Source organism: Rhododendron vialii, chromosome 3a (assembly GCF_030253575.1).
Source record: "Rhododendron vialii isolate Sample 1 chromosome 3a, ASM3025357v1".
NCBI classification, from domain to species: domain Eukaryota; kingdom Viridiplantae; phylum Streptophyta; class Magnoliopsida; order Ericales; family Ericaceae; genus Rhododendron; species Rhododendron vialii.
The window spans coordinates 2,564,452-2,587,943 of NC_080559.1; the positions used below are offsets into that span (position 1 = coordinate 2,564,452).

General features: G+C 38.2%; 3 protein-coding genes across 4 annotated transcripts; 2 read left to right on the forward strand and 1 right to left on the reverse strand.

Annotated features, from left to right (window-relative positions):
- Nucleotides 1–2,192: 2,192 nt before the first annotated feature.
- LOC131319377 (uncharacterized) lies at nucleotides 2,193–5,561 on the reverse strand. Its single transcript, XM_058349603.1, has 5 exons — nucleotides 5,473–5,561; nucleotides 5,218–5,386; nucleotides 4,027–4,385; nucleotides 2,928–2,994; nucleotides 2,193–2,462 (listed from the first exon to the last, which is right to left on the reverse strand). Exons 1-5 carry the CDS (start codon nucleotides 5,559–5,561, stop codon nucleotides 2,454–2,456), a joined length of 693 nt encoding a protein of 230 aa, XP_058205586.1. The 3' UTR covers nucleotides 2,193–2,453.
- A 3,113-nt stretch (nucleotides 5,562–8,674) lies between these two features.
- Nucleotides 8,675–15,296, forward strand: LOC131319027 (probable glycosyltransferase STELLO2). Its single transcript, XM_058349126.1, has 3 exons — nucleotides 8,675–10,685; nucleotides 13,871–13,997; nucleotides 14,597–15,296. The coding sequence occupies exons 1-3, from the start codon at nucleotides 8,968–8,970 to the stop codon at nucleotides 15,065–15,067; spliced, it is 2,316 nt and encodes a 771-aa protein (XP_058205109.1). The 5' UTR covers nucleotides 8,675–8,967; the 3' UTR covers nucleotides 15,068–15,296.
- Nucleotides 15,297–15,859: 563 nt separating this feature from the next.
- LOC131319030 (cytoplasmic tRNA 2-thiolation protein 2) lies at nucleotides 15,860–22,318 on the forward strand. 2 transcript variants are annotated; one of them, XM_058349128.1, is made up of 7 exons: nucleotides 15,861–16,297; nucleotides 17,976–18,324; nucleotides 18,415–18,501; nucleotides 18,709–18,830; nucleotides 19,573–19,651; nucleotides 20,158–20,555; nucleotides 21,592–22,318. In XM_058349128.1, the coding sequence occupies exons 1-7, from the start codon at nucleotides 15,942–15,944 to the stop codon at nucleotides 21,638–21,640; spliced, it is 1,440 nt and encodes a 479-aa protein (XP_058205111.1). In that variant the 5' UTR covers nucleotides 15,861–15,941; the 3' UTR covers nucleotides 21,641–22,318. The 2 variants fall into 2 exon arrangements, with proteins under 2 accessions (XP_058205112.1, XP_058205111.1); XM_058349129.1 differs by lacking the exon at nucleotides 18,709–18,830 and having other exon boundaries at nucleotides 15,860–16,297; nucleotides 19,568–19,651.
- The last annotated feature ends 1,174 nt before the right edge of the window (nucleotides 22,319–23,492 follow it).

Here is a 23,492-nt window from a genome sequence, read left to right on the forward strand (position 1 = left end):
CTCTCTCCCCTCCTTTCTCTTGTGTCATTCCCACTCTCTTTCCTCTCTTTATTTTTTTTATTCAAAATCTTATACTCCTACTACTACAATGTTTGTAACCATTTTTTAGTATTTTTTTTATAAAGTTAATATATTTTATTCAGCGAGATGTATCAAACATAACAATATTGAATGTGAAATTATGTGTAAAAGTAATTTTTTTTAGGAGTAGTCTCTTTTTTGTTTTTATACATTGTGAATGGTTAATTAGAAACTCTTACTTGTGCACTTACACCGTTAGTTGTAAATTTACATTGTTATTTGTTAACTTAATACTGTTAATTAACACTATTTAAATTGTTAATTTTAACACCATTAATTATTAGATTAGACTATTAATTATTAATTTTTACACAATTAATAATTAAATAAAAATGTTTGGTTGTGCATTTAGATTGCTAATTATTAATTTTATCATTGTTAATGTTAAATAAACACTATTGGCTTTGAATAAAATTAAAAAAAATACATTTTCTTAAGTTTATATCCAATATTAGTCTCATTATTTAGAGTTCTTCGAATAGATTTTAAAAATATAAATTTTATAAAAAATAAATGTGTGCAAAAAAAGTTATAAACATTTATGAGATTTGAAGTTTTAAGATTAGAAGGAGAGAGGAGAGAGGGAGAGTAATTCTGACATAAGTGAGAGGTCAGCGGTGAGAGAGTAAGGAGAGGAGAAATTATTCGATGCCCCAAGGGCAATGACAGGTGTTGCCTCCCACCTTTGTTTTTTTTTTTTTTATCCGCAGGTGCCTCCCACTTAAATGTCTACTGACAAGCGTTTTCTTCTCTCCTGTCCCACTAGACACAGCCTTTTCTCTAAAATTAAGTATTTCAAATTTCCATCCGTTTAAATGGATGAGAAGATTTTATTTTTTTATCATTTAATTCCAAAGGGTCATAATTAAATTTTGATTATAGGGCTCTCGTTGTTTAACCCTAAGAAAGTCGTAGAATCAAATATCTCTTAGGACTAACCAACGAGAGCCCTAGAGTCAAAATTTAACTATGACCCTTTAAAATTAAATGATCAGATAAATAAAATATTCTCACCCATTCAAACGGATTAAAATTTGGAACACTTAATTTTTCAACGTTCAGTTTATATATTAAAAAATATGGTTAAAATCACTTCAGAATTTAGGTTTTGAAGTGATTTTGGGTGTTTTGTTAACGCTTCTCACGATATCGAACGAAGCTCATTTTTTACAGAAATCTTAAATGACATATTTAGAACAACATGAGCGGCTCCGATCATCTTTGTGCGACCCGAGCCGGGAGAAAATGGAATCTGTGCACAGCTGTTGTGTACAAGCTGCTGTGCACGTAGTTTTTCTGATAGGAAAAATACTTGTGCGCTTTTATGCGCAAGGATCTAATCGGACATAATCCACCACATAGGACCGGCCCGGAATAACCTATTTTAAAATTTTCCTTATTCAAAAGTTAATGGGATTACGTGCCTCCCGGCCTCGTGGTAAATCCGCGCCTACTTCCAACCAAAGCAAAGCCAACTTGGGGAAAGCCGTTAACCAACTAATGAAATCAGGCTAAATATTTCACAGTACACAGCAATCTAAGCCTAATTAATTACCCCGACATTTGGACATTGGATTTTTTGTAAACAAAAAAGCATTTATAACTAGTCGTAATAATAACTGCATATTGTTCGGAGGTCTTGTAATACAATAGCTCAGGAGTTAGCGTAGAGTTTTGACGGGTTTGGGGTCTAGTCTTTGGACTAGTTCCCCACAGTCGTGGTTATTTAGTCCCTTACTTAGGAACGAGTCTCATTCTTGATGTAATAATGTTTTCGGAAGAATTATAATACCATATGTTATCGTTTGGAAAAAAACAAGAAGATGCAAATTTGAATTGAATCCTCCCCCTTCAGTCTCTAATCCAACAGTCCGTTCGCTTAGCACCATTTCTAATGCACTCATCTATATTGAAAGTTTTTTTCGTAATAGTTTTAACATTATCATTTTCCATAGATATTAACCGATATATTTGATGATCCCGATGACATGCTAGTGGTAGTGGAGTGGTGCAAGCACATTTACGAAGAAAGTATAAGCAAGATAATGGTTTACAATCGTACAAACATTCTAAAAGACTGAAATTTTTTGTGATAATATTCTTGTATTAAGAACAATTAATTGTGACATCGAACCCTATGTTACGGGTAAAGTTTTGCAGTATAAATGTTGTGATCCTTTCTTTTCACGGCCACAAAAAAAAATTCAGAAGAAAATTGAACAAGGCTAAAGCTCTATACCGAGTTACATACTGATCAAGCAATCCTATTTATAATCAGACAATTACCTTGTTGAGATCAAAGCCAAAATTTTCCATAGGAGATACTGGGATAACTACGCCTTTGAGTATGTATGATGCCTTGTTGTTACTGTTCATGCTATCTGCAGCAAATAAAATTAAACAATTAAGCATAGTAATACACGGTTAAAATAAATAGAGAAATTAAAAAGAAATACTCGATTGCCCTATCAAACATTTTGACATTTTAAGAGTATCATGTGCAATTATGTACAATATCTATATCCTAGAATAGATAAACAATTACTTTTCTGCATTTGCCGACATCATGTATCACTCCGAATGCAGTCATTCGTAGAGACGTACGGAAAGTACAACAAAAAATTTGATCAAACTAATCCTGGAGATGATTCTCGTTTTCAGTTTTGATTTGACCGACATTCTAATTAATCTTAATGATATTTTCTTTTCACTTTTTGTGCGAGTATATCTTTTCATCACTTCCATGTTATTTTATGGCGCTTAAGAGACCCTTTTTCACTAAACGAAAAATAAAGTCGAATTGCATGATAACTAAATCAAATAAATCTTCGTAGTTATAACATTACCATGTAAAGATAGGGGTCACTTCGACCACCTGCCCCCGACCTCTTGATCTCTTCATGCTTCAACAACCTGAAAAAAAAAGCTCACATTGTTATCAAACCAGACAACTCAATCCATAAATCATCACCATTAACCCCAGCTTTTCCAACAACCTAGTATTCTGATCCAACTGTTATTAAGCTCCATGACTTCATCTGAGGTGAATCCACTGCACTAACGATCACTCAATATAATTTTGAATCTGCCATATGGCCCATATCTGTGGGGCCCTTTGGTATGATCAACAGTTAAGAGTACCTAAGCTTCTCTAATCTCTTCAAAAAAAAAAAAAAAAAGCTTCTCTAATCTTAGCTAGGGAGAGATCAGTGGTCTTGGGAGAGAGAGAGAGAGAGAGAGCAAAAATGCTAGGGGACACAAATACGGAAGTGCACATTTTCACCATGAGAAATTCACATTTACTTAAGTTCCCATGAATTTCTAATTGGTCACTCGCGGGTAGAAAGAGTTTATATTATTACACACTTTTTTCTCGTAAATCGTAGTTTAATTGATCGCGGTTTGATTAGTATTGCTTATTTAGCCGCTACTCTTTAGTTTTCTATTGGTCCTGTCAACTTAGGATCCAAATGCGAGATTTACTTTAGATTTAGACAGTACATAAACAATATGGAATCGGTAACCATCTTTTTACTTATCATTGTTCGAATTTGTGGGCCTCCAATTGTGCCTATAGCTGGAGAGATCTCACTTTCTCTAGGCTTTGCTAGCTTTATAGCACCGTCAAGTGTTGCTCTATAACTCTTATCTATTACACGCTAATATAAGGTTCATATAATTTATGGTAGAGTAAACATAATTGTGTTATAAAAAAGATTTTGAAGCACCATGTGACACTGGTTAAAACCCACTTAAGAAGGCCTATCTAGTGTTCTCGCAAACTTGTATTTAGGATCCAACTGCTGGATCCATTTGACTGTGAGGTGAATCCACTACAATAAGGATCACAGAACTTGGATCACACATATTTGTGGTGTCCTTTGATCTAATCAACGGTTGAGATCATCTAACTTTTTTCTAATTTGAGAGAGAGAGAGATCTCACATTCTCAAGGCTTTGCTGGTGTCAGGGCTATCGCCTAGCAGCTGACGAATCCTCACTTCAGAAGTGGGAGTGCATCCATTTGACAAGAGCCGTTTGATGGCTTCGGCTCGGCGGCGCAGTATACCCGGCTTGACTACCCTTGGCAGCTCCGTTTTCGAATTCCCAGCCAACGAAGCCCCCTCCTTCTTCCAACCTCCTCCTCTGCTACGCCCGGTGGAAACGGCGCTCGAGCTGCTCGACAGACACGACGACGTCGTCTCAGATCCCCGTTCCGATGAAACTCCTATTGGTTTTCCGATGGAGATCAGTTTTCTGGTGTCGCATCTCCAGATTTTCTTCGATCGACTCTTTCGCACCACCTGCGCGTATATGAATTTACGTAAATGATTCAGAGTCCTCATAAACGAAACAGTTAGCGAAATCTGTGTTACTATTAAAAACGAGAAAGGCCTCAATATTTCATCTCTACATTATCTGTTGGAGTACTTTTGAACTTCATCAAATCGGTTCCTGATAGAAACTGAACAGAGTGCATCAAAGCAGATACTGAACTCCTCCTACTATACAAAACAAACACAGCGGAGTGCTTCTTCAAGTATAAATCAAACTCGAGATAAGATCGACTGTGAGAGTTAATTAAAATCATCGAGAGTCAGTTAACGAAACAAAGTGAAACTACGAGTAACATTGAGCTTCATTCATCAAAATGAAGCTCTAAATTCGAAACGCAATGAGTCAGATCGTCAAATCACATCAAACTAGTCACAGCCTTGCAATTAAACTGGAAAACAGAGGGATATGAATCACGTCGATCGCCATTTATCGACAGGAATGTAACAGAGCCTCAAATCATAAACTAACCAGTTACATCGCAAAAACAAAAACGAAGATCATTTAAAACAGAGAGTTAACTTTTGCATCACAATGGAATCACATTGAGTTTTCTTCATCAGCAGAAATTCCTATTACAAACAGATATATTCAAGTTATGTATCCTGAATCACTGATCATATCCAAACAGATCATCAAATCACATCAAATTCATCAGAGGCTTACATGCAAGGAATAACGGAGGGAATTTGAATTACTTCTAGTCTAGCTGAATATATTCATCAAATCAATTTCAAAATGCAGTACGCCAGAGCTTCATATCAATTCAAAATCAACAAGCGAATCGTAATCGGATTTCACCTTGAGGTTCATGTCATGACACCGAGCAACGGCAGCGATCATGCAGAGCGGACGAGCCCGAGCCTCCACCGAAGAACCGTCGTCGTTAGTCACCGTCGAAGAACTCGACCTCGAAGCACTCAACGCCAAGCTGCTCTTCTCCGAATCCACACTCAAATTGCTTTCACCGCTACAAAAATTCAGCAAAACAAGCATTTCTTAAACGAAACTGATTTGAATCTCGACTGTGAGGTGTAGAGTGTGAAATAAAATTACGTCGGAGGAGAGAGAGAGGGTGGTGGGGTGGAGAGGAGGAGGAGAGCTGAGGCTACTGTGCGCTCGAGCAGAGATGGAAACGATTCCATTGTTTTTCGAAACAGTTTTTTTGAGAATTGGCGGGATGATCGAAAACGAATTGCGAAAATTTGAAATTGTTTGAGTGTCGCTCACGCGATGAAGCACCGTGGGGTGGTGCCGCGGAGGGGGGTGTATTGGCTTAACGGTTTCTCCGGAGTGGAGGTTAGAGAGTGGGACTTCTCTGCTGTGAGGTCAATGGTAATGCTGTGCTTTTCGAAGTGTAAAAAAGTTGGATTGGGTAGGATTTTAGTCCTAACAAACATTTTAGAGATCGATGGGGGTGAGCATGGATCGAATTGGATCGGTTTATTTGGTAGATCAAGGATCAAATCAGTTTGAGAACCTAATCGATCGATGGATGAAACTGGTAAAATCAGACCAATACAAACATTTAACTTCGGCTCGGTTCCGTCCTCGAACCACGGATCATTTATTATGTTTAACCGTTTATTTTTTTTGATGTATTTTTTTAATGGCATTTGGAAAAACCATTTAAAGGACTAAAAAATGGCAGAAAAATAATCTAATCAAAATATGTGTTTAAATAGGCTCCGTTCTGCTAAGGTTCTTATTTTTTAAATACTTATTTTTTGCTTTATAAGACACGTCATTCTTTCACAATATATAATACAGTACTTATTTTTCTTAGCGAAACGAGTCTAATTCCATTAAGAGTCACCAAAAAGACATTAAAATATTCAATTTATTTTTTTCTCCCTTTTTAAAACGAGGCCAAACTACTGGCTACTGCAAAAATACTGTTAAAACAAGGTTCCTGGATTTAAACTGGTTCAGACCGGATTCGCAATTTGATTATTTTCTCACCCTATTTAGAGAATTGAAATTGTGTCTTCAATTCGTTGCTGCAAAGTGCAAATGAACCAAAACTGTTTGTGGGTAGCTTGAGGCTCGGGTCGATTTGAGTTCGGCTCGTTAGTAAAAGAGTCAAGCTCGAATTAGTTGTAACTCGTCTCATTTGTAAAAGTCCGACTCGTTTGTAGAGACCAGACCAGTTCATAGTACTAATTTGTTTAGTAAAGTGAAGCGGCTCGAACACCTCTCGATATTAAATGAGTCGAGTTTGATCTCGATTTTTGGACTCCACTTGGGCCTATACTAGTTTTTTGATGAGCCATGCAAGATTGAATATTAGATTTAGTGGCGGCTCCAAAAGCTTTTGGAAGGAGATTCATTAAGTATATAACGATATTTTACTTGCTTTTTAATGAATAAGATAAGATATAAAAGAACTCTTAACAGTATTTATGTTAAACGTTTTTTCACCCAAAATAATAACCTTCATCATTGAGAATTAAGATGAAGAAAACATTAGAACCGGGATTAACCTTCATCACTTTGAGAATTAAGATAAAGACTTTAAAAAATTGAAGTTTGGTTTAAAAAATCAACTGTAGATAAGTTAAAGTTAAACTATCTATAGCCGTTTATTTTATAAATTAAGATTTAATTTTTAATATACCTATCGGTATCCGATAAATATGATTTTTTGTATGAATGTACTAGTATGCGGGTCCTGCAAGATGAACGGTTCACATTACTGAAAAAAAATACACAACAGAGCCCGCAATGCATAGTGGAAACCACATACTACAAATATATCCTTTATCATTTCCCTTTTTTATATACACTTATCCATGTCCGATAAAATTAATTTTTTGTAAAGATGTACTATTTTGCGAGTCCTACAAGATGAACGGTTCATATTACTATAATATATGCACGGTGGGACTCACAATTGATGGTTGGAATTTACACTCAATAAACATAACTGGTTGTTAGCATAACAATATACTAGTATTTGAAAAGATATTTGAGAATAACACAAAAGACATCGACACTAAATAAGAAGTACCCAGGCACACTCCTGCCCAGACGATGAGCCTGCTATGAGCGCGCATAGCAAACTATTCTGTGCCTTAGAAAAGTGGTCCCAATCAATTATTTTGTTCGGCTCGTTAATTTTGTCATGTCCACCAAAAATCACCATGATCGCAAACATCAGTAACAAAATGGTTACACATTTGTCTCAAAATGTTCAGGTGGTTCTTGATGCCCAATCAATATGATTTCTTTCGTATGTGTAAAAAAGCAATGAACCAAATTAAATGAACCAAATCAGATCACAATTTTTAGTCCGAGATAAGTCCGTGCTAATGTTACAGAAGAGCATGCTGTTCTCCAAGTCCATTTGTTTGCCTATTCATAGTTGGAAATAAGCGGGTGTCGAACGGTCGATCCAGCCGTTCATCTCGACAATTGATGACTCAGATCTTGGTCGAACAATGGGCTGTTTATATCTGTATGTGCTCAGATTCAATTCAAACCATCAGTATCAAGATAAATAGTCGGATTAACCGCACAACACCCGCTTGATAAGAGTGCTTGACAGAATCCCCAGTCCACATCGGGCACGTGACATAATACTACATTCTTCCTTACAGCTTTCTCTCAACAGACTCACACATCACAGCTTACCTGCAATTTCCTACGCAACCGCATATAAAAATGATTAGTTAATCTGTCCAATCTCCTCTTGTTTAATTAAAGCAAGAAAAAATGAAAAATCAATCTACTGTAATACTGTTCTTTAGTCACAAGTCACAACCATTGCCATTCTGGCCTTCTCCACCCAACGAAATCTTTTTATATACTGTATTATAGTACTAAACGCATGTATGATATAAATGTTTTTTTGAATAGGCATGTATGGTATACAATATTACAAAAAATTCCTAAAAATTCACAAAAACTTATTGTTTTCCAACTACAAAGAGAAAAAAGCGCTCGTCAAATTTTCTCTCGCATTAAAATATTTTTCGAGATAAAAATCGCCACATTTAGTAATATAATTTGATGAGAAATAAATACCATTGAACATACTCAAGTTCGATAATTTCTCCGTATATTGACAGAATTTTTTTTTTTTGCACTTTTTTGAACATCCCGCAACCTTTTTCTTGTTTTATATTAATCTGCAATTATTAAAATATAAATTAACTCGCTTTACATATATATACTAGCGTTTTCATAAATTAACGTGAAATAAAAAAAAGGGAAAAAAAAGGTGCAAAAACAATATGGGGTCCCCGCAACACCAAACTACAAGCAGTTACATTGAAGCTTAAGAAACACACAGTCACCATCTGTCTGTCGGCAACCACCATCTGATCTCCCAAGTCTGTTGCAACTTGCAAGTGTGGTTATGTCTTCGATGAGAGAGAAATAGAGAGAGTTCTAGAGTGAGAGACCACACGTTTTTCTCTTCGGAGCGATAGCCAGAAAACCCAGAAACCGAGAGAGTCAACTTCAGAGTGAAGAGAGAGAGAGAGAGAGAGGGAGAGAAAAGGGACAGCAGCATTCGTGTATAGTTTTACCAGTACTCGTGTTGATTCAATGTTGGTCCAAGATCGTCCAAACCCAAAATCCCCCAAAACCCACAACAACAACAGCAACAGCAGCAACAGAGCCTTGCCCACAGTCCACCCGAATCGATTCTCCGAATCCAAATCGCTCGATTTCTCCACATGGGCATCCGAGAACCTCTACAAGATCGTCACCATCCTCCTCCTGATCGCCACCGTCGCCGCCCTCTTCTTCCTCCGCAACGTCGGCGACACGGCCGCGCTCCTCTGCTTCGAGTCCCAGTCCCAGCAGCTCGAAACCATCCACTTCCCCAAAATCAACTGGAACTCGATCGAGCCCATTGTTGACAAAACTACCCCTTACGCCAATTTCCGATCCGAGAAGTGGGTGGTCGTCTCCGTATCGGATTACCCCTCCGATTCACTTAAGAACCTCGTGAAAATCAAAGGATGGCAAGTGCTTGCAATTGGGAACTCCAAAACGCCGTCGGATTGGAGTTTGAAAGGTACTATATTTCTGTCTCTAGAACAGCAGGCTCAGTTAGGGTTTAGGGTTGTTGATTTCTTGCCTTATGACTCGTACGTTAGAAAGACAGTTGGGTATTTGTTTGCGATCCAGCACGGTGCGAAGAAGATCTTTGATGCCGATGATCGCGGGGATGTGATAGATAATGATATTGGGAAACACTTTGATGTGGAATTGGTTGGGGAGGGGGCTAGGCAAGAGGTTATTTTGCAGTATAGTCATGAAAACCCTAACCGGACCGTTGTCAACCCGTATGTTCATTTCGGGCAGAGGTCCGTTTGGCCTAGGGGAATGCCGTTGGAAAATGTGGGTGAAATTGGGCACGAGGATTACTACACGGAGGTGTTTGGTGGGAAGCAGTTTATACAGCAGGGGATTTCGAACGGGCTTCCGGATGTTGATTCGGTGTTTTATTTTACCAGGAAGTCTGGTTTGGAAGCATTCGATATTAGGTTCGATGAACGTGCTCAAAAAGTGGCATTGCCACAAGGTATGATGGTGCCTGTTAATTCTTTCAATACGCTTTACCATTCGTCTGCATTTTGGGCTTTGATGTTGCCTGTTTCAGTTAGTACCATGGCTTCGGATGTATTGAGGGGCTATTGGGGACAAAGGCTTTTGTGGGAAATTGGTGGTTTTGTTGTTGTTTATCCTCCCACAGTTCATAGATACGATAGAATTGAAGGGTACCCATTTTCAGAAGAGAAAGATCTTCATGTGAATGTAGGTCGTCTAACAAAATTCTTGGTTTCGTGGAGATCGGGGAAGCATAGATTGTTGTTTGAGAAAATTTTGGAGTTAAGTTATGCAATGGCGGAGGAAGGTTTTTGGAGTGAGAAAGATGTGAAATTTACTGCGGCATGGCTTCAGGACTTGCTTGCTGTTCGGTATCAACAACCTAGGTTAATGACACTTGAATTGGACCGACCAAGGGCTACTATTGGTCATGGGGATAGGAAAGAGTTTGTTCCTCAGAAATTGCCCTCTGTTCATCTCGGGGTTGAGGAAATTGGTACAGTGAATTATGAGATTGGAAATTTGATCCGGTGGAGGAAGACTTTTGGGAATGTGGTGCTTATAATGTTTTGCAGTGGGCCTGTTGAACGGACTGCTTTGGAATGGAGATTGCTTTATGGAAGGATATTCAAGACTGTTATTATCTTGGCGGTGCAGAAGAATGAGGATCTTGTTGTCGAAGAAGGCCGCTTGGACTATCTATACAAGTAAGTTTATCACTTCTTTTTCCTTATGCGTTCTCATGATTATGCAATGTAATTCGAGTCTTGGCTATGATCTCTGATTGACTGCTGAATATCTGTTGAGTTTATCACTTTGGGTAGCCAAGGAGCAGGAAGTTGGTTAGATACAATGTTGTGAGATTATGTCTGACATGAATGGTGATATAGGATATGGATAGATTTCAGTGTAGGGTAATATAGTGGTAGCTATTTTGAGGCATCATATTTATTTACCGGGTTCATTTTTTTCAAGTTTAGATCACAATGTTTAAATTTATGGACCTAATAAGACTAGTGAAGTAAATACGCTCTTTTACTCTCTGGAATGTACTGTCAATATATTTTAGCTACATAGATGATTGGTACAAGTTTTAGCGCACAATTGTAACTGCACCGACTGCCGAGTTTGTGACATGGTTCAGCCTCTGTGATCATTAAGGATACTGTGGTATAAAGCTATTGGAGGTTAGAGCCAAGATGTAGGATGGAAGTTGAGGGTTGCAATAAATAGGGGCTATTGACTCCCTTGGATAGCTAAGGATTTGTTGTTGAGCTCGTTTCCTCTGCTTGATCTTTTAGGATAATATGGTATCAGAGTTTTGATTTCTTTCTATGTATTAATGTTTGCATGTTCACGTGTAAAATGGGGTCCACACAAGAGAGGATGTCTACTAGCTCGATATACATTCTTGGGCCATATCCTAAAACCTTGTCCTTTTGGGCAATTAGTGCCCTCACAACATCTTCATCTGCATTACACTGGAACCTTAAAGCTTTGAAACTCCTGTACTACACGATTGAATGCATACCTACTTTGTGGTTTTCGTGCCCTGGGGGATACCAAGATTCGAACTTAAGGAAAATGCTAGGTTTGGGACTTTTTGATACCTATCTTCCAGGATTCGAACTTCAGGCGATTCTCATAGCTTGTGTTCTTTATAATCTGAAGGTCATTGATTGTGTTTCGGTCAAGAAGCAGAAAGAAAGAACAATAGTTTTAAAATATGATTATTTGTCCCACATTGGTTAGCTAAGCTTTGTAATGAGTTATCCTTTAATATAAATAAGAGTGGTTTGTGTTGGGTTTAATTAACACCCTAAACACTTTGATTACCTTTCAAAACAAAAAATAGGTTACCTTCTTGCTTGGAGAAGACAACTGGATTCGATGATCAACAAACTTAGACTAGGTCCTTCAGGATCCTCGTAATTATTTATACTTTGCTCATGTATATGAGGACCTAGTTTTGTTTAAATTTAGCTACTCCCTGGACCAAGAAAGATGAGGGCTGAATTAGGTTGAGGACTAGGTAATTTTCTCGTCAATCCCTTGATAGTGTGCTTCGAAGATAGGAAATGTTTCCTTGGGTGACATCGATTTGTTGACATAGATGGCTCCTAGACCTTGCTCTAAGCGTTGAAACCTGGGTAATTACCTTTTTGAATTGGCACTATATGTCCTGTCATTACCCTTCTGCTTTAAACCGATAGATATTCATCATAGTACCTCATACTGGGATCAAAGACTAAACAAACCGAAGTCAAAATCCCAATGCTAATCCCTGAGTTCGCCGACTCCCATGGCATCTTCAAAGACAAATTGGCAGACCAAGGGAGGGGATTTGTCGCACACCACCAGCTCCTCAACTTGCTCTGCTCCCATCTTTCCTAAATGATCTGTGCTCTGGTTTGCCTGCCTGGATATGTATTCGGTTGTGCTTGCCATCCTACGGATGAGAAACTTTGAATTTTCTATCAGTGCTCTATTGGGCTGTTGGAGGAGTCTCCTTTTGCATCATGTGGACTGCTTGTTGGGAGTCTCAATTGTTATTGGTCATTCCTTTCTCAAAAGATTTTAGTAAGGCCTCTATAGTTTCCCCACGTTTCTGCTTCCAAGCTAGTTGTGCACTCCAACTTCTTCTACTATTTTTCAAGCGGTGCAATTTCGGGTTGGGAGCATGAAACTGGAAAAACATGTTGTGATGACAGCAGAAGACAAACTATGGGATTTAAGTTGGGGTAAATTATTCTTTATGCTTTAGGACATTTTGGCACTTGATACTATGCAAATGTGTCGATCATAGCAGTTTAAGTGTGTTTTCCCCAACTCCAGGTCCAGGGTGAGTGTCTTAAGATCGAGTCGGTTAAAGTCTTGTGGTGGTAGTGCTCTTTATCAGGCTCTCTACCAGAATATCTTGTTGGTTGCCTTTGATATGGTACGAGGCTAGGTGAAACCTGAAACCCAGTGTGGTTGAAACCTACCACAAAATGTAATGTCTTAGTAGAGCCACTGCAGTATTTCGGAGCTTTGGGGGTCAAGCCTAGATTGAAGAGGCATCCATAAACAAGTACATGGTAATATCATGCCACACACTGTTCGGCTGACCTAGCTGCTTTTTGACTGCCATCACCTTGATTGTGCCTTGTTTGCCCAAACATGAGAAACTACAATGGTCGCAGTTAAGCTGCGACATGGCATATTACCCAGGTTGGCTTTTTGGATTTGAACAGACGGGTTTTAGTTCTCTTAGATGACACTCATGCATTTCATTTCGAGAACCACAAAAATAAGAGATGAATCAATTGGAATAGCCCATGAAGCTTTCTCTAAGAACCCTCCTTTGTTTATGTTCTAGGAGTATATAATATCGTAGTGGAACAATAGTATTGTTTATTTAGGACTCGGTTGCATAAGATTTCTAGAAGTAATTTAACCCTACCCCTCCCCTTCCCCCGCGAAACCCGAAAGTTTACTTCCAACCTGGATGACGTTTATTTAGGATCTGGGCTCCTTCCCCATGTGCTACCAACCTAGACGTTCCCCATTTGTTTATTTAGGATCTGCGATTACTTCAGTTCTTCCTTTCGTTTTCTTCTCTTTCCTTTCGTTTTCTTCGTTATAATATCTGCAAACAAGGCTGGAGTAATGTCATTTTTTTTGTTGCTTTTTCTGAAGGATCCTTCTCTTAGATGTAAGCTCTAGTTGTTAAGGTGTTAATTTCCATTTGCCATGTGATTGCAAAGTGGTAGGTGTAATGTGACATTTTAACTGTTATCGTTATATTGGTTGACATGCTATTCATGGTTATCTGAATTTTTTGGAAGAACCTTTTCATGTTTTCTCTCACCATGATTGTGGATGATATTGTCCATCTCTTGTTTGTTTACAGGCAGCTGCCATCCATATTTAATAGATACAGCAGCGCGGAAGGGTTTTTATTCCTTCACGATGATACGATTATTAATTACTGGAACCTTTTGCAGGCAGACAAAACTAAGCTTTGGATTACTGACAAGGTAATAGAAACTTACAAATTATCTTTCCCCTCTGTTACCCAGGTGCTTTCTAAATATTTGGCAATTTCATTTTTTGGTTATGTTTGGATCTGTGACTTGTGGAGGGATTTGCTGAGGAAAAAGAAAAGTCAAAGGGTTAATAGAAACAGCAGTAGCCCCACTAATCCCTTTCCTGTTGTTTTTACTCGATGACGATGAGTCCTTACATAAATTCAAGATCCAAAGACAGCCTTAGTGATGTGTAGTGAGATTAGTGTTTGGCATGTCAGTTTTGCCTCTTTCCCCTCTTTTGTTAATGTCAAGCTGTGTATGTTTTCACGTGAAATCGATTGTGGCTTGAAAAACAAATTCAAAACCCATGTTTGAAAGTTTACTTTTGTGAGCCTATTTTGAGATTGAAAGAAGCTGAAAAGTGGAAGCAAAACACCTTATGTCTCTGAGGCACACTCACATCAGCTTGTGAATTCCGATTTTAAAATAAATAAGCTGCAAGTATGGTGAAAAATGAAAACAAACAGCGCCTTACTATTGATTGAGATAAAGCCAGAAACAAATTCATGCTTAATGCTTACTCCCACTGACAAGTCAATGTCATTTAGGTACCCGAATCCTGGACTCCTGTGAGAGATGATGGCAACTCTGATTGGTTTACAAAACAAGCAGAACTTGTAAATAAAGTTGTGAACTCAATGCCAGTTCATTTCCAAGTCAGTTACAAGGAATCTATGCCTGATCCTTCAAGCACCACATTATGCAGTTCTGAGGTGTTCTATGTTCCTCGTCGCTTTGTTTCCGATTTCATCGATCTCGTAAATCTAGTTGGCGATCTAGATATGCATCAGAAAGTCGCTGTACCCATGATTTTCCTATCGATGGATTTGCCTCAGAATTTTGACCCAGTGTTTGGCACGATGATTTATAAGCCGGACCAACCTTCTACGAATTCCACGCCCTCCTATTCTCCTGAAGTACCTGCTGTTCACCCGTGGGGTGTATCGAGCGAGCAAGAGTTTATAAAGCTGGTTAGAATTATGGCAGCGGGTGACCCTCTCCTAATGGAATTGGTTTGAAAAGGGGGGGAAAATAAACTTTTTTAACACCAGATTCTGCAATTTTTTTTGTACTATTCTTTTAGAAGGTGGGGTGGGGGTTCTTTTGTAGATTTTTCATGTATAATTGTTCACTAGTTGGAGATTTTCAACTCCCACAGAAACAAAAAAGCAAGAAAAAATAGAGAAAAATCGATCTCGTCTTTGTATTTTTCCTTTCTGTTTTCTGGAATGTAAGTTTTTTCCTCTTGTGATAATTTGTACATTTAGTGGTGATATATTCGTACTAGTGAGAAATTGGGTGTTTGTTGACTGATCCTTGCCCATTTATCCAAATATTGGGTGTTTTCGGTAGGCAATAAACAACTTTCCTATGGGTTTCCTAATGTCGGGGGTATGCGTAGGCAATCGGATGTGCATAAACTTCTCTAGAGATTGAAATGATTCTAGTCTAGGAATGAATATATGTTCAAGAATAGGTACTTAACTAAATTGAGTTTAGCTCAATTGACCACCTCTTTATATGTTGAAAGAGAGCTTAGAGGGTTTATCATTGGCAAAATGAAAATTTGATTATTTCTACTCCTAAAAATGGGGATTCTTTGTGTACTTATGTCCCCTCTTATTTAGAGTTCATTGCGATTGTGGACTTATACTTTGATGTAAAATTAAATACTTGTAATCTCTTATCAGTTAAAAAAATAAAAAAAATTACGTGATAGATAAAGAGATGGAATTAAATTCAATTGGCAGTTTTTATTTTTCAAATTGTGAGGGGGTAAATCAGCATATAACCAAACAACATGGGGTCATAATGAAGTTCGTCAAATCTACTACGGGAGTATTTCAGTCCAAAACCCTAGTGTGTGTGTGAGAGAGAGAGAAAGAGAGAGAGATGGCGTGCAGTTCAGGGTCCTGTGAATCCGGTTGCTACAAAGACAACAACGAAGCCGAAGCAGCAGGAGAAGAAAACCAACACTCGCTTAAAAACGAACCGCCCAACGGCGTCCCGACGGGTAACAACGGTGTTAACCGCCACAATCTATGCATAAAGTGCAAGTCCAAGGAAACCATCGCCGCCACGAACCCCACGCCGGCCGCCTTGGCTGCAGGCGGCGATGGCGGCCGGTTTTGTGCCGAGTGTTTTCGGAGCAATCTATTCGGGAAATTCAAGTTCGCCGTCACCTCTAACGCCATGATTTCTCCCTCCGACAACGTCCTTGTCGCTTTCTCTGGCGGTAGTTCTTCGAGGTCTATCTCTCTCCAGCTCTCGCATTCTCTCTCTAAAGTGATATTTTTCAGCCATCTGTTGTTTTATTGTGGGGGATAGTTTTGTTCTAGAATGCGGATATTGTTTCTTACTTGGATAATTGAATTTCATGTGCTTGAATTGGTCTCAGAAGGTTCATTGCTGTGTTGGTTTTTGGTGGGAATGATTTGAGAATGAGAAAGAAAACTATGCGTTTGGATTATGGATTACAAATTAATAAATCAATAGAAATCGAAAACTCTCTCTCTCTCTAGAGTGGTATTTATTTGTGGTCTCAGTTAGTCTGTTGTGTGTTGATTTTATTGTTGGGAATGACTTTGGTCCAAGCATGTGGATCTTGTTTCTTATTTGGATAATTGAAGGTTCATTGCTTGTGTTGGTTAGAATCAAGGATGGACCTGTGGGCGGATGAGATCAGGCGGCAGCCCTTCTCAACTTTTAAAATTTCTTTCTAATTATAGTAGATTTTTCTCCAAGATACCAAATTTGTACAACTTGGACCGCCCGGCCAGCCTTTGTTTGAAAATTTTAGCTCCCGTCTGCTGAGGATTTTTGAAATTTTTTAATAACTTGCCTCCTAAGATTTTATGCATATATGAAAAAATCTAACACCAAGTTCCATATTTTGAAATGGATATTAATGCACACGATTGTATGCAGCCCTAGCTATATATGATAACCTTTTTATATATTTTTGTAGTTTTTATCAGCAGAAGTTAATAGTGTTTTGTATGTTGTATATATGTCCTAATGTTTGCCTGCACAATTGAAGAATTCTGCATCGGTCATTGGAAAAAAGTGTTTGGATTACAAATTAAGAAATGGAGAGAAAGAACTCTATTATTTAACTTTGTCTCTCTCCAGAGTTGGGGAGATATGGTGAGAATTGGTGGAACAGACAAAATCGATTGGCTATGATGACAATGATGTTGTGAACTAACAATATTGCCTATCAAATCGCAAGTGAAGGAATATAAATTTCTCTCATATCCATCTTGTTCATGGTATGTTGTCTCACTCGTCCAAGCATGATAATTAGAGAACATAATCATTCCATTCTTTGGTCACCAACATGAAAGACCATAGTGTTTACTTTTCGTTGTTAACTCCAAAAATGGATTCTAATTTCTTCTGATGTCTCTCTGTTCTTTCTTTGTCCTATGGCCTTGAACTTGACTCGATGTTTGTTTGTTATTCATCCATTTTTGAAAATGCCATCTTGATGGTATTTTTAAGCTTGAAGCGACAAAAATCAATTATTACTAATTTCTATCTGAGAAGGTTATCTTGTATGGTAAATTAATTATTGAAAGGGTCCGCAAGTTAGTGATTATTAATATTTTTTTGTACCGTGAGGGGAGGTGGACATTTCAATTTGTTTGCTAGCATTTCTTGGTACTTCTAGGATCACTATGAACCAGTACATACACGACTATGCATTAGTAGATACACGATATGTGGATATGTAGATCTTTCTAGCACTGTTTAATTTGCTTCAAAGATTAGCTGACCATCCTTGCTCATCTAACTAATTTATGCTAATGCTCTAACCCCATTTTGATATGGCTTGCTTTGCCTTAGAACCCAGAAGTAGAGCTCACGTGAGCATTTATTTGTCGCATGTAATGTTCTATTTCTGATCAAGTATGTATCTCTTAGGGTGGCCTTACAGTTCGTACATGAGATGCAATGCAAAGCACAGAAGAATTTTGATGCAAGTAGAGATAGGTCACTACCAGTATTTAGTGTAGGTGTTGCTTTTGTTGATGAAAGTGCCATTTATCCAGTCTCTTCCCAGCAACTTGATGATGCTATTGAAGACATGAAACTTATTGTATCGAATTTAACACCCCCAAGGAAGGTGTTTCATGTTATCCCAACTGCAAGCATCTATTCTTCAGATTTAGGGGAGGGGAAAGACAGGTTGAGAGAGTTAGTAAATGCTGTTAGTGATGTCACCGGGAAAGAAGATCTTATGCTGCATCTGCGAATGTTGTCATTGCAAAAGGTTCATCTTCTATGCTTGTTATTTAACTTCAATAGTGTAAGATGAAGGACTGGCAACTTGTTAATGCAGTACATCGCTGTTGTTATGCAGATTGCTCTTGAAAATGGATACACCAAACTTCTGTTGGGGTCATGTACATCAAGGATAGCTTGCCATGTCATTACAGCAACCGTTAAGGTTAGCCTCTCTCTCTTTTCTAAACTCTTGAAAGAAATGGAGATGGACTATAGAACAAATTCCATCTTTCATTAACTAATAAAAGCTGAAGGTTCAAATGACTATAGACCATAGAAAAATTCTTTCATTAACTGCTGAAAGCTGAAGGTTCGAACGATTATAAACTTATTTGAAAGAGAGGGAGCTGATATTGTGTCCTTTTACCAGGGCCAGGGTTACTCTTTAGCAGCAGATATACAATATGTTGATGCAAGATGGGGGGTACCAGTGGTGCTTCCCGTACGTGACTGTCTCACTCAAGAGCTCAGCATGCTTTGTTGCCTTGACAGGTCTTTTTAATGCTTTTTCCAGTTAGTGAGTCTTACCCCTTGAAATATTTAGATATCTTAAGTCCGATATAGCAGCTGGCCGAGCTGGTTGGCTGAAGTACGGTCAAGCAGTAAGTTAACACAGCTGCAGACATCAAATTTGGGGGCACAAAACCAGCTCTTGACTGCTATAGTTCGAGCAGTGCAAGGTTGATAGTGCTTGGACATAAGCTCTTGTTAAACTGAACCACTTTGAATTATCCTTTTTGAGAAAATGTTGTTTTGGTTTGCTATCGCATGGGTTGGGTTTCATTCTATGAGGACCAATGTGAAGTACAATTGTAATTATGACTAGTAATCTTGTATACTACCTCCGGTCCTATATGTTTGGTCGTTTTTCACTATTCTAGACATCTTGAAAATTGTTTATACTCTCTATATTATTCTTTTATAGATGGTTTAGAAAATTTTGTCTACAGGAGTTAATTGAGTTTTTTTTTATTGGTGAAAAAATCTTGACTTTCTTTCCGCAAAATGCCATTTGTTCATCCAATCAAATGACACGAACCGCTGAAAAAAAGGACCAGGAATATGATATGGAGGTAGTAAATTCTACATCTTATATGCATTACTTAGTGCAAGTACAGTATCGAGTCCGACATAAGCATTCACATGCAAAATGTTTTTTCCTTTGCCACATGTAATGGAAAGTTAATTAATACGATTTCACTGTGATGGGACTAATATTATCTTGGCAGGGCAGCTTGAAAACAGTGGAGGTTCTTGATACTCCTTGTTCTGGCATCAATGGTTTAGTCTCATCATTTGTAAAATTGTTGCAGGTAGAATGTCGATTGTGGATATATACTTTTTTTGGAATAGTATGCAGCATGTCTATTACTCCCTCCATCCGGTAAAGTTAGTCAATTACAAGTTTTCAAGCTTAAAGATATTGTACTTATCGAAATAAATTTTTGTGCAATATGGATCTTGTTTGACAGATCTCAATGAGATCTTTTTGAACGGTGCAAAAAAAAGTAAAAAATATATTTTAATAAATACATTATTTTTAAGTTTGAAAATTGTACGTAGTTTCGTAGGGGACCTACTTTATGGGACGGATGGAGTATGTCGAACAGTTAGGCTCATAGGTTTACGGTGTAGATAAAGAGCTTACCATCAGAAATAAAACATTAAATTTGTTCTAAGGTTTTAAATTTGAATCTTGCTGAAATTACATGCGTTTCCTTCGGCTTTCAAAGTAAAAGCCCTTGTGGAAGTTCATTCTTTATTGTTTCCCTGTGCACATAGATTCTGCAATTTCATCATAATAGCTTTTGTGTTTCAGGAAGAAAATGCATCTCGAGAGAGCACTATTGTAAGAACGGCTGGAAAGCTTACTCCATTTGATTTTAACAGGATGCCAGCGAGTGACGACCTTAACTGTAATTTGGCATCCCTAAGGCGTCAAAAGAAATATAATCTGAAGTCGAATGAATCGCTTCCCCCAGAGTCCTTCTGTCCCATCTGCAATAGCCCACTCAGCAAATCCGACTTGTTAAGTTTGAATGATGTTGAGAATGGACAATTAAGTGCTGAAACATTTGGGGCTAAATGTTGTTTGAGTTGCTTGTTTCAGATCCTTCCCAAGGAACGCTCTTCCCTGGAGCACTTCTATTCATTTTTACCACAGCCAATTATTGCCCAAGCAAAGAATGACAATCATTGCAATCGGAGATGGCTTAGGTAAGACAGTACAGTTACATGTACTTCATGCCTGTAATTTGCGGATGAGGGATGATTTCAGTTAACATTATTTTAACCCCTCTGTCCAGTTTTTTTCATCGGTAATTGAATTGTTTCTCACCTGTGACCTTAATTTATCTTGCGTAAGTTGCCTTACTTGAGGCCTATGTTCCAATTTCCATGGACTTGGGTATTGGGTGCGGCCGTGCAGGTACTTGTTTAAGTGTCCGCCTCATCTAATTTCCGTTAAGGACTCTAAGATACACCAATATATTCAAATTTCTTAGTATATTTCTTTTTTATTGTCAGATAAATAGTGTTTGAAAAGTGCCCGTTGGAGTTTGTCCCACATTGATTAATTATCTCCTCCAAAATTAGTATATGAACCTGGGCGGCCTCTCCACTCTTTGTTAATTGATTTGGAGTTGGATGCTTTATCATGGTATCAGAACTAGGTTTTTGGAGGCTTTTCCCCTTTGTTTGTGCCATAGTTGCACTTTGTTTCATTGTAATCCGTGTGTTTCGGATCCTTTGTTGATCTCTCCACGTGTGAGTCGGGGGTCGCACATGCGGGGGATTGTTAGAGTTTGTCCTCCAAAATTAGTATGTGAACCTGGGCGTTCACTCTTTGCCAATTGGTTTGGAGTTGGATGCTTTAACAGTTCCTTAGGATGTTTTGTATTATATATTAGTTCCTCGCATAGGTCAAGATAACTTTGCATTACAAAAATGCTTGCTAGGTGTATGTCCAACTAAATGTGTTGGACATGTGTTACAGACCCTTGTCCCAGCGTCGAGCGTCCGACACGGATATTTTCTACATTTAACATAGCTCCAGGCTATGTGGAACTTTGTAATTTTTTGTAGAGTACTTCAATGATCGCGGTTATCTGGAGACCACATGTATTTGTGGCTCCTTCACATCTGAACATGGATAAATGGTCCAAGAATTTTGTTTCCAATTTTCTTGCATCGTATAAATTTTTGTGTGTTCTCTTCTTTGGATCTTATGCATTTTTGTGTGTTCTCTTCTTAGGGAGCAAATACAAGATTGCTTGCTTTCAGACAGTGAAGATGGAACCTAAACCTGCTATTTGCTCATTTTCAACTTCTTCTGCGGATACATCTCACTCTAGATGCTTGTGCTTTTTAAGCAATGGTTCACATTGCTAGAGTTGATGCTTCATAAGGGGAAAAGGCTATAGCAGCAAGCAGCCGACTGACAAGCGAACGTTTGATAACATCATAAGGAGAAAAGGCTATAGCAGCAAGCAGCCGACTAACAAGCGAACGTTTGATATTTAATCCAGCTTTCGCTCCTCTTTTGCTGGTATCAAGCTTTGAGGTGATGCAGATTCATGTCTGCTATCTATGACATGCAAAATGTATTGTTTACGTTGACCAACGGTATAACTATCCATCTCTTAAAAAAAAAATTCAGTGCTTTTTGGTAGTTTGTTTTGTTTTTTGCTCGGCAAAAGCATCGTTCTTGTAGCGAGGTTTGAGCTCAATGCACGGCGCCTATCACTGGATTACCACTCAGCATGTGCTTTTTAGCAGCTTCTTGTGAGAATGAATATAGAATTGCCTCATTTTTCCTTTTTTGTTGATCGATGACTAATCGATAAGATTTGGTCAATGCCCTTTTTGTTTGTTGTGGAAAAATGTATGTTCGGTTACCATTTTAGTTTAGTTTTAGTTTAGTTTTTCAATCATTATCTTATTTCTTTTTTCCAATTGTTATCTTATTTTTTCAATTATTATTTTCTCATCTCTCTCTATATCTCTCCAATCATTACTCCTCTTTTTAATTATTGTCTTATTTCGCTCTCCACCCATTATCAAAATTAAATTAAATTAAACTGTCAACCAAACAAAGTTGACTCTTGAAGCTTTGCTAACAAGAAGTTACGAATCGAGATCAGGACCTTATTTTTAGGACACGGTGCCCATCTTGGATTTCCGCATAATATGATTTGAATCCGGCAAAGGGCTGAGTTAATGTAGGTAGGTATCAGGTATGTATGTTGATGCGGATCCAAACATTTCAAATATCATTTGTGGGGTGTTTGTAAATTTGTTGGACCCTCTTTGATAATGAAAACCGTTCATAGGTTATACCTCTTGAAGATTACCCATCATGCTAATCTTATGATTAGAAGGTACATTTTGTTATAATAAAAAAACTTCATGTCACACCTAATCAAATCCACTGTTTCAGATATGTTCTGTGTAATGGATGGATATACGGAGTAATTTATTTGCTTCAATGAGTGGAACTCAAACAAAGCACAAAAAAAGAGAGAGAGGAACTCAAAGGATTTTTGTTGGTGGCTAGTCTTGTATGGGGCTGTAAACGAACCGAGCAGTTTGTGAGCTTGGTTGGGCTCGTTAACGCGCTTGACTCGTTTAGTAAATGAGCCGAGCTCGAGTTTTCGGCTCGTTAAGGGAGGCTCGGCTCCGCTCGATTAAAGAGGTTCATTTAGTAAATGACTAAACGTGACTCGTTATGGTTCGAGCCGAGCTTGAGCTCGACAAAGCTCGGTTTGGCTCAGCTCGTTTTCCTCACCAAATCTGGTCCCAGCAATCCAGATTCTCCAACATCTGTCCAGCAGACAGGTGAAAGGCAGGGCCTTCCGTATAAAGCTTCAAAAGAGGGCCATCTCAATGCTCGATTGATAGCTATTGTTAAAAGCAAATTTGAAGAACTCTCTCGTTACACTCAAAACATCATTTCGACAGATGACAACAAAGCAAGGAGGTTCGAGTGGGGACTCAGTTCAGCCCGAAAAGTCTTAGTTGGACACTCTTTTCCCACTTACTCTTGCGGTGACTTTATTGTGAAAATATAGCAAGTTGAACGATCAATGATTACGATCATTTTATGAGAGTTGAATATCTAGTCTATGTTGAACTGTAATACTAACTCCTTATAAT